General features: G+C 39.2%; 1 protein-coding gene across 2 annotated transcripts in view; it reads right to left on the reverse strand.

The window, feature by feature from the left end:
* The window catches only part of KIF26B (kinesin family member 26B), a 348,619-nt gene that overhangs the window by 229,041 nt on the left and 107,506 nt on the right, over positions 1–12,072 (reverse strand). Inside the window, exon 3 of one of the 2 annotated variants that reach the window (XM_060753932.2) lies at positions 10,564–10,965. In XM_060753932.2, coding sequence (XP_060609915.2) covers positions 10,564–10,965 — 402 coding nt within the window. Of the gene's footprint in view, positions 1–10,431; positions 10,966–12,072 lie in introns of both variants that reach the window. The other variant, XM_060753931.2, reaches the window with a different exon arrangement.

Genomic DNA, 12,072 nt, shown 5'->3' on the forward strand with positions numbered 1-12,072 from the left:
CATAGATGGAGGTAAAACGTCAGGATAAAATGCTTCTGGAACATGGTCATGCAGCCTGGAAAATTCACATCAAGCCAGTGATTCCAGACATGAAAGCCTTCGACAGCACAATGATAAGATATGTACATTTGCCACATTTTACTCATGGTTTCTTGAACTCTCAGGATCTGGAAATACTGATTCAATCAATAAAGGAAGATTTTCGACATAAAACCTATGGTGTTTGCTTGAAAAAAAAAGATTGATATTTCACATTTGTGTAGAGGATGTTATACTTGCCTTTTTATGTACGCGCTAGTGATAACATGGAACGCCTGATATATTTAGATCCACATTGATTTATTTGCAGCTAATTGATCTTAAATTTGCTTCTCAGGCTTATGTTTCACTTTTGTGTAAAAGTCTAGCAGCCTACACACTCCTTTTGTTCTCAGTTTTCTAATAAGTTAGATTTATCTTGATAAAATAAGAACTGACATACAATTGCGATCAATAGTGATGGTGTCAATATAAGTTTGTCTCTCCATTTATTTAATATCTTTGAAATGTTATTTAGAAAATGGTTTTGTATTAGTTCTAAGTGTCTGTGCTTGTATTTCTAGAACGCGAGGCTTCTTATCCACTGCATTTTTAAGTTTTCTCTTTCTGTTTTTTATCCGGCATCTATGTTATTATAGTGAATTATTCTTATAATTTGCCTAATCAGAAAAGCTTCATAGTAGAAAATCAGTTTTGGGACTCTGAGCCCTCCATCTTTGCTGCTTCTCTATATTAGATTCTTTGATACCCTAGACCTTTTATCCTTCTTCGTTTATTTATTTATTATTGAATGTGGTTTTAAATCCTTTTTATTAAGTTAAGCTATATTTCTATGTATGTACTTGTTGGCATTGAATATTTGTCTTTTATGTTGTTAGCCACTCCAAGTCCCATATTGGGAGATGAGGCAGATATAAAGAAAGTTTTATTGTTTTCTATTATTATTATTATTATTATTATTTAATTTGAAATAATTTTGCCTCTTGGATAGCTTATTGTGTTTACTTTCACACAAAGTACTTTAAATAAAAAAAATAAACTTAGAAGGAATAGACATTTTTGTATTTGAAATCCTTTCGATTTATTATTTTTTAATTATTTACTTCATTCACTTTTATTTTATATTATTTTGTTTTTAAAAAAACAAATCTAAATTAAACAACGACACTGAACTGCATGCATCTAAAATGGGAGAATCAGGCAACAGACTACAGCTAAACAAAACTCCTGCAGCAAGTTCCTTTACAAAGCTGTTTGGCCAGGAAATAATCTGCACACCTTGATCCAAGTTCATTTGGAGTTGCTTCCCTTTGCTCCATCTTTCCCAGGCTCAGATTATTCTAGATGATCTCACAGGGAAGAGACTGTCTCATACCTGAACAAACTTGGCCGGAGAAAGTCAGGCATCCAAATCCTTACTAATTGTGATCTCATGTCATGCACTATATTAAAGGATTATCTCACTCTTTTTAAAGGGCTGGCAGACAGCTTCCTCCCATCGTAGTTGAGTCATGGGGCTCTCATACTCACAGGATAAAGCTCCTTAGCTCTGTTCCGTTGCTGGGATACTCTTTCCCTCTCACTTCCCTGGTTCAGTTGGGTATCATGGAGGAAAATGAATGATTCTCGGGGTCGTTAAGCCATGCATAAAACTGCCAAGGGAAATCAAATCACACCAGAGTGATTGTAAAAAATAAAAGAAAAAGACAATTAGCACGGAATCCAACTTCCCCTAATGGTATAAAATTTGTTTTCTTTTTTTTTTTCAAGGACGTGACTACACTATTAGTTTGAAAGCCAGGTATAATTAGCCAATTACTGTAATACATAAGCTCAATTGATGACTTCATGGTAAGAAGGTCAGCTGATGACTTATGACTCTACCAAAGCTAATTATTCGTTATCTTACTTTTAAAAACAGACCGCTAGTCTGATCAAAGGATTTTTTTCAACCTACAAGTAAGTGCTAAGATGATAAATTAGAGGCCCTTGTTTCTGCTATATTACTAGTAGCAGACATATTACTACTACTACCGCTACTACTACTACTATATGAAAAACACAAACAATTAGGAAATCAGCTACAAGCTGCTTTATATACACATCAGCCCTATTTGCATTTTCTTTGCTCAATGACTTAGCTCTTGATGATTGACAACTACAAGTGTGTCCTGACGCTGTTAAAAAACAAGGGCAAAATCCAACGTTAGACAAACAATAACAGAACCATTAAAACAAATGAGCCTTGTTAGTCAGCACTTAATTATCTGATTTAATTAGGTCTACTGTAGCTAGTAGCTCTTCTGTTGAAATGAACAATGTTACTGTTGCAATGTGCCTTCAAGCCAACTCTGAGTTATGGTAATTCTTTCCTAGGTTTCATTTGCAAGATTTATTCAACTGAAGGTTGCTCTTGCTTTCCTCTAAGAATGAGGGAGTAGGTCACCCCAAAGTCATTTTGTGGGTTTCCATGGCTGAGAGGTAATTGATTGATAACTGGCAAATAGAGGGAGAAAACATGGAGGCAGTGACAGACTTTATATTTCTAGGTGCAAAGATTACTGCAGACGCAGACTGTAGTCAGGAAATTTATTTATTTATTTATTTGCTTTATTTATATACCGTTTTTCTCAGCCCTCAGGCGACTCAAAGTGGTGATCAGAAGACGCTTACTTCTTGGGAGGAGAGCAATGACCAATCTTGATAAAATAGTGAAGAGTAGAGACATCACACTGGCAACGAAGATCCGCATAGTTAAAGCAATGGTATTTCCCGTAAGAACCTACGGATGTAAGAACTGGACCACAAGGAAGTCTGAGCGAAGGAAGATAGATGCTTTTGAGCTGTGGTGTTAGAGGAAAGTTCTGAGAGTGCCTTGGACCGCCAGAAGATCCAACCAATCCATACTTCAGGAAATAAAGCCCGACTGCTCATTGGAGGGAAGGATAGTAGAGGCAAAGATGAAGTACTTTGGCCACGTAATGAGAAGACAGGAAAGCTGAGAAAAGACAATTATGCTGGGGAAAATGGAAGGAAAAAGGAAGAGGGGCCGACCAAGGGCAAGATGGATGGATGGTATCCTTGAAGTGACTGGCTTGACTTTGAAGGAGCTAGGGGTTGTGATGGCCGACAGGGAGTTCTGGCATGGGCTGGTCCATGAGGTTATGAAGAGTTGGAAGCGACTGAACGAATAAACAACAAACAATGGCTGAGGGCATTCAACCCAATGGAGCCCATTTGCACTACACAATTATAGCACTATTCTTCCCTTTAACTGGCAAGGCTCCATCCTACAGAATCCTGTGGTTTGTTGAGGCACTGGATCCCTCTGACTGCAAATTCTTAATACCATTCCCCAAACTGCAATTCCCATGGTCACCTAGATAAAGCCATAGCAGCTAAAGTGGAATAACACCACTATAATGTTCTAGTGTACATAAGCCCCACGGTCTCCTGGTTCCCTATTCCTGTTCTCAAATTACAACATAGTGGCTCTACATGTACTCTTCAGGTAAGATAGTCATGGAATAGTGTTTTCACTTCCATCTCCCTTTCCTCGTTGTCTTCTTGTACCTGAGAATTAGAAACAGTACTCCAGCCAGAATTGCTACTCCAGCTTGACCACTTAATGTATCCAAGCACAGTCTGTACACATGCCCAAAAACATGCTCTTGGAAGATGAGAAAATTTGATAATGATTTAAGACATGCTAGAAAGTGGCTCCACATCACTTACATGTGCTTGAGGCAATGACATGAGATATGATCATAACTTCTTCTTGTGGCCATGCAGGAGGCGGATGACACAGCACATGAGCTAAATGCTTGCAATAACTTGTTGGTGATAACACATAGCTGATTATGACATTGGCCATTCAAAACCTTCTGGAAAATGATGGGCTAGTTCTATCTCAATCCAAAATGATACTATAGGTTTTTTTTCAATGTAACACCAATTCTGTGTAATGTCCAGTATCTATGTAACTGTTTGATCATTGCAGAACAAAACAGATCTACTGATATTCCAAACATATGCCTATGGGCTGTTTCAAAACATGACTGTCTTGCATTATCAAGCATTCCCCACCCTTTCCCTTTCATGGCCCTACACATCACCTTTTCCTAGCTTGTTAGTGTCCACAAGACACAAAACAACTCTGGATAACTTCTTGATGAACAGTACTTTTACTGTTATATTTATTTCAAACCATTAGAGTAACTTGATTTCTGCCGCAATAATGGCAGTCTGAAGAAACCACAAGTACCACCCAGTTTCACCCCATTGTTTCATGCAGAAATGCATCCTGACAGATGGTCATCTGGCCACTGCTCTGAAACCTCTAGAGAATGAGTTTCCACTACTATCCGAGGCAGTGCATTCCACTGCTGAACAGATTTCACTATCATATTTTCTCATAGTTTGAATCTATTGCTCTGTATCCTATTCTCTGATGCTGCAAAAACACATGTTCCATCTTCAATATAACACCCTTTCAAATATTTAAACACAACTATTATGTCCCCTCGGACCCTTCTCTTCTCCAGCTCCTTAAGCCACTCCTCACAGGGCATGGTTTCCAGACCTTTTACTATTTTGGTTGCTTTGCTCTGGACATGTTTCAGCTTGTTAAATTTAGTTCACTCCAGAAATATATAGAAGCCTTGAATTATATTAGAAACAACTGCAAGGTTCTAAATGTACCCCAAAGAGGTCTTGATGGATTGTCACAATTGCCATCCACGTCCCCATCTTTGCTAATGTTCCTGTAGTTTGCAGAGAAACAGAGGCCCCTTCCACACTGCTGAATAAAATCCCACATTTTCTGCTTTGAACTTGAATATATGGCATTGTGGCTGCAGATAACCCAGTTCAAAGCAGATATTGTGGGATTTTCTGCCATGATATTCTGGATTATATAGCTGTGCAGAAGGGCCCTGAATATGGCTTACAGCACTTAGCACCACATGTTGGGTTCTCTTTCAAGTACTAACTTGCCCTGTCCCTGTATAGCTTCTGAGATCAGGCAATTACTATGGTCTTTGGGTTTTTATACATCTGCATGGTTAGGAACAATGCTTTTTCAGGACTCTCAACCTGAGTACATATATAATTATATGTACTCAGGATGGCTTAAGATATTTTTCTGTCTGAGTCAAAGAACAAGATGGCAATGCCAACAACTACAGAAACTACCTAGATTGGCAATTAAATATTACACTAAGGTCCCTTCCACACAGCTGAATGAAATCCCACATTATCTGCCTTGAACTTGGATATATGGCAGTGCGGACTCAGATATTTCAGTTCAAAGCAGATATTGTGGCCTTGATATTCTGGGTTATATGGCTGTGTGGAAGGGCCCTAAAACTTTGGGACAGCCTCCTCCACAGCACCTGAGAGCATCAATCTAGATTAAGCCTGCCAAAAGTCTTGCATGTTGCTTTGTCTTCCAGTAACTTCCCATAGCATCACATAACACTCAATTTCCATATTAAAGGCACCTAAGATGTTCACCTATACTGATGGCAACTCCCATCAGCCCTGTTCAACAAAGCTACTGGTGAATGGAGATGGTCACTGCAGCCCAACATCTAGAAGTTCACATGCGTCCATTCCTGACTTACATATTCCTCAAGGTTGAAAATTAGCATTTATCCCATTATAACAACTGCAGTTGAAGTTGCTGAAGATACAGGGAATGGGCCCATTCAAACCTGTTAATCTACACTACCTGATAATCCAGGTTATCAAAGCAGAAAATTCACATTATCTAATCTGGACTGTATTATCTTAGTTTACACTGCCATATAATCCATGCTGACTGAAGAATTTCGAGAGATGTCCGTCGTCCCCCCCCCAAAAAAGGTAAATTTCCCAGGGTCCTGGTAAAGGTTTCAGGAGATATCAATCAATTACTTTATTTATATGTCACTTTTTCCTCAGAAGTGGTTCTCAAAAAGGCTTATTTTTCATGGAACATCAGAGCTTGCCAGCATGGTGGCAAGTGTCCCCAGTATGCAAGTTTTTTTTTAGCTACACTCCTAACAATTGCATGCTAAGATGCCCTCCTATCCAGGATGCAGAGAATCTATAGGCAAAATAAGATCAGCCTTCAAAGTAGCCAGACAATTCTGGCAAGCTGTCTAGCTGATCTAACGGGAAGCTAATTTACAGTGGGGAGATGCCCATATCAGGAGCCGTTGAGTCTAGTGAGTCTCACCGCTCTTGTTCTTGGGCATCAGCCTGACAAATTATGATGCAGAGGGCAATGAACCCCACTGCTACAACGGCAGTGCTTTTCATCCAATGTCGTCCTCCCCACCTAACACTCACCCCCAGTCTTGTTAACTCAGCAGTTCTCAAAAGCAGTTTCTAACATGATTTTATGTGACTGCAAAATTCTCCAATTACTTCTTAACAAACAATATAGAATGATGCTATGGCATCTGGGTGCACGATGGAACAGAATTGCCCTTCCTACCTGAATCATTCACTGTATGTCTCAAGCTCATGATTACAATCAAGTAAAGCACCGAAAATAAAGAAAAGACAACTAATCTTTGTTTTGAAAAGACCATACTAGTTTTTTAAAGGTAGGAGTGGTGAGTGTATGGCGCTCCAGATGTAGGTGGAAAGCAGATAAATTGATAGATATATTCTCTCGGCTATTATGCAAAAAGCTGTATTGTTAAATTTCTTCCTCTTATGAGACAGAACGGAAGGCACTATCAATAAATAAAGGAGCAGTATATAGTAGAGTCTCGCTTATCCAACAAAAATGGGCCAGCAGAACGTTAGAAAAGCGAAAATGTTGGATAATAAGAAGGGATTAAGGAAAAGCCTATTAAACATCAAATTACGTTATGATTTTACAAATTAAGCACCAAAACATCATGTTTTACAACAAATCGACAGAAAAAGCAATTCAATACATGGTAACGTTATGTCATAATTACTGTATTTACTAATTTAAAACCAAAACAGACAAGGATTCTTTCTTCCACCCTGGACATTATTCCACAGGTAAATATACACTCCCCTTCCCTCACCTGTGGATCCGAGCAGGAGGCAGACTGTGTTGGATAATACAGAACTTTGGATAAGCGAAGGTTGGATAAGCGAGACTCTACTGTATACAAGTGTGTGCATGCAATCCTAATTTTCTTACTAGAGAGTTATTATGCTGAATATATGAATATGTGCAGGCTTTGAATCTACTAATTCATATTAAACATGCATTTCAAATCTAGAAAATAAATGCATTTTAAAACACATATGACCCTAACAAGAAGCATAGTTGTATTACTATATCTACAAACTTCTGAGCTATAAAACAAAACAGGGGGAAGGGAATGGATGCTTCAAATATTCATATATTCTAAACAACGTTACCACTAATTTTAAATAAACAACAGTGCAACAGCAATTAATCACTCACTTATTTTATCAACATAAAATTGTCTCTTATCAGATTATTCTTCCGTTATTAGCAATACAGAACTAGGGAATCAAATACGGAAATCCATACTCAATCACTCCTTCTTGCACGAATCTTACACTAGAATCCTACTTCCTGCTTTGTATCAACATAATTATTACAACAATTCTCGGAATCACCCTTCCTCCCTTTCTTCTTTCCTTCTTGCTTTCTTTCTCTTCCTTCTATCTGTTGGAATTCAACTCCACACTGCCCAATGCCTCAAGTCCTCAAAGAGGAGCAGTTAGTTAGTTTAGTATAGACTAAGGGTTTCCCTTCCCGTATGACAGTTGGGAATGTATCAATTTCTTCTCTCCTGTTTCTGCTCTCATTCTGATTGGTTGTGGAAAATGGATGCTTTTCTACTGCAAGCCTTTTTAAATCTGACTCCTTTTGTCTTACATCAAAGTGTGTGTGCTGTGTGCTTTAAGATCTCTCACTCGCTCTGCTGTCTCGCGCATGTGTTCCCTTCATTAATTCTGACCTGCGTTATGCAACTAGCATAGGGTCCCAGCTATCATACTATTGCCTATCTCTCTGCTTGTGTGTCAGAGAGATGTAGTGATTGATGTTTTTCCCCTCTCTTTGAAGCCTTAGAAGAGATGGGTGTTAGAGTAGCTCAGACCCAGTTCTTAAGAAATGCAGTTATTGCTTATTACTGTAAATAAGACTTCTGTGATTTTTTAAAAGTGGACTCTGCATGTTTACCTCCTAAACTCTGAATTTTTACAGCCACATCACACAGTACTTCATGCTCTGCTAGCTGTGAGCTGATGTTCAACTTTTTGTATCCTGTTTGTTTTTTGGATGCTCTGCTATGTTTAGGGTAATTTTCCCTAACACTATCTTTTTCTTTTTCTTTGACCTAGATTTTTCAATTCTAATTCTAATATTAAATGGTTCCACTGAACTTTCTACAGTATGAACCCCATACCTACTGGACTATGTGTGAATATTTGAAACCACAGTTAATAGAAAACCCTATTGAAATAAAGCACTTCTAGTTCAAGAACAGCATAGAATGTGTTGGGAGGACTCAGAAAATTTTGTCAGACATGGATAAAAAACTATGGATATGTAGGCTATAATGTCTTTGTTTATTGTTACGAATGGCCAATACTTCAGAATCCATACGCATTTTCCTTCTAGGCAAAGATCAAAACACCTAGAATTTTTAAAAACAACCACAGAATTGTTGATGTGTGGGCCTTTGGTGGTGCTTGTAATTTTAATTTGCTACACGAGAAATTATGGAAGCTTGACGGTTACCAAAATAGCACCACACATTATGTTTCTTTCAGGTGACTTGACCTCTTGTTACCTGTAAGGTATACTATGGATTTATTTATTTTTCGTGTCAGGAGCAACCGCTCCTGTTGTGAGAGAATTGGCTGTCTGCAAGGATGTTGCCCAGGGGACGCCTGGATGATTTTTGATGTTTTATCATCCTTGTGGGAGGCTTCTCTCATGTCCCCGCATGAGGAGCTGGAGCTAATAGAGGGAGCTCATCCGCCTCTCCCCGGATTCGAACCTGCGACCTGTCAGTCTTCAGTCCTGTCGGCACAGTGCTTTAACCCACTGCACCACCGGGGGCTCCTTACTATGGATGGCTCCAGTTATTTATTTATGTAGTAGAAGCTAATTAAATTAATACAAAGATAAAAAAAAACATCTCTAAAAGATATTAATATACTCTTTAAAAACTCATAAAAGCAGTTTAAAAACAATCCTAAAACTCAGTTTCAAACAGTTAATACTGCATTTTCAAGCTATGAATGCCCAGTGGAACAGCACTGTTTGGGCTGCTTACTGGAAGCTTAAAAGAGATGTGGCCAATAGGTAAGGAATCACACAGAGAGGGGGAGCTATGGAAAAGCCTTGCTAAATGTATCCACCAACTTAACTCTGCAAGGTGTTGGAACACACAACAGGGCTCCTCGAAGACCTCACATTTCTGGTAGGCTCATCTGAGCTGTCTTTCAGATAACTTGCTCTAAGGTAGTCACATTGTTCTAAGTTGGCCTTAGGACATCCTAACTCAGACGTTATCAAACTGAGGCCCTATTTGGGTCTCCATTTCCCAGATACCCTAGCCAGCTTGTTTAATTGTCAGGAATTGAGGAAGCTGGAGGCCCAAAGAGTTGGAGGGCTGCAGCTTGAGGATATCTGTCCTAACTGCTTTTACAATTGCAAGTCACCTTGAAAATCATCTTAAAGTTAGTCAAAAGTCTAAAGCAATGGTTCTCAAGCTGTGGGTTCCCACGTGTTTTGGCCTACAACTCCCAGAAATCCTAGCCAGTTTACCAGCTGTTAGGATTTTTGGGAGTTGAAGGCCAAAACATTTGGGAACCCACAGCTTGAGAACCACTGATCTAGAGTGACAGAGGTCTGCGCTGCTGCTGAGTAAGATGCTGCAGGATGAGATGACCAGCTCATCACACCATTGAGTGATGCTATGAACAGAGGCAGGGACCTCTGTAGAGAGATGTCATAACTCTTTATCATAGCATCACTTGCTGGTGGGAGGGGGCTGGTCACATCGTCCTGCAGCACAGTCCTCCATCTCTTCAGATTGCTGACTAGTTTTTAATGTGAGTTACACATAAGGCCGCATCTATGCTGGCATTTAAAATTGAGATTATCTGCTTTGAACTGGATTATATGGCAATGTAGACTCATATAATCTAGTTCAAAGCAGATAATGTGGATTATCTGTTTTGATAATATGAATAATATGGCAGTGTAGAAGGGGCCTAAGCGATAAAACCTCCTGGCTATGTATTTGATCTAGGATCTCAGATTATATTAAATAATATGATAGTGTTGTATCATGTTATTATTTAATTCATACTATTTAAAGTCAAAAAGTACTCTTCAGAAATATTCCAGTGGGGTAAAATCCTAACACTACTTACTTGATAGGGGTACAGAGTAATGCCATTAGTTCTTGACAAGGACCAGGTGCCGTCTAGGTATTGGTGAGCTTGGATAGCCACTGAATTCAGGATGTTACCATTGCTGGGGCTGGTGGCCATCTGCACACTGACCTTTGCCTGGTGTCCCAAGGAGCCATTTTTCTTCTCTACTCCATTAACGATCCCTATGTTGTTCGATTTCCCGCTGAGTTTGTTAGGCAGAAAGCCAGCGTAATTGGAAGTAGCATAAGGGGCAGACATATATGCCCAGTCCCGGGGCTGCAGGCTGCCCATGTGTCGAGAGCCCACTAAGGCGGGAATATTGGGGAGTGGAGGAGGGGAGCCAGGAGAAGCATCACAATGTTCAGTGTTGGTAGTCTGTTCAAGCGTCAATACCATCTGAATGGCCTCCTGCTTTAGTTGGTTCAAGTGAGTGGCACAAACATCACACCGGTTGTCTCTTTCATTCCATGCTTTTCGGGTTGTGTTGGGCACCTGCAGTTTATCATGGATTGCTGAAGAAAATGCTGGGTCCTAAAAACAAAACAAAAGAAAGTGGGAAATTGTTAGATCATGATAGTTATTTAAATAAATAAAATAATACATTCTATAAGATTTTGAAGTCTAGAAAGAAAGAAAAATATTAAGAGGCAAAGATTCCTAGGCTTTTGCTAGATCTTGATTAAGATGATACTCTTGAAAAATTTTAAGAGATACGTTCATGAGTAGACTGATGTAGATATATATACCACTTGCAATTCTAAATTGCATTATAATGACTCATAGCCTCATCCCAAAAATTAATAACTTCACCCAGTGAAAATCAGTGTTCCTGAAGACAGCCTTTAATCATGCATTTAGTAATAGAAATCCAACCATAATGTTATCCATATGATGTATTTTAAAAACAATCCCCTTCCCACCATTAAGAGCAGTGGTTCTCAACCTGGGTGTTTTGGCCTACAACTCCCAGAAATCCTGTCAGTTTACCAGCTGTTAGGATTTCTAAGAGTTGAAGGCCAAAACATCTGGGGACCCACAGGTTGAGAATGACTGATTAAGAGAGTAATGCTAGGGAATGAAGACTGCCCCTTATCCTATTGGAGCCAGCTGCACTAAATCACTACTGACCGAGAGGTCATGAGTTCCAAGCCAACCCAAGTCCGAGTACGCTCCCGACCATTAATGCTGTCGACCTGTGAAACCCAAAAGACAGTTTCATCTGTCAAGTAGGAAATTTAGGTACCGATTTATGGGGGAAGGCTAGTTTAACTAACTGATGACGCCATAAAACCTTTCAGCAGTGTGCATAAGAATGAGGAAATACTCCATCAAGGACTTGGTGTCACAAGTGGATGGTGAAGCAGAAGCTCCCCTTGTGGCCGGAATCGAGCATACCCTCATTAAGCTGGAAAGCTTGAATGTTAAATTGCCTCTGTGTCTGTGTATATATACTGTATGTCTAATGGCATTGAATGTTTGCTATGTATATGTGCATTGTAATCCGCATGTCCATAGCTCCTTGGCTCGCTCATATTTCCAACATTTATTTTGTATCAAAAGCATTACATAAATTAGTATAAAACTGATAAAAATAGAAGGTGTGCAGACAACTAAATATCTTTTGACCAAAAACGGGCA

Source organism: Anolis sagrei, chromosome 1, assembly GCF_037176765.1.
Source record: "Anolis sagrei isolate rAnoSag1 chromosome 1, rAnoSag1.mat, whole genome shotgun sequence".
NCBI lineage: Eukaryota > Metazoa > Chordata > Lepidosauria > Squamata > Dactyloidae > Anolis > Anolis sagrei.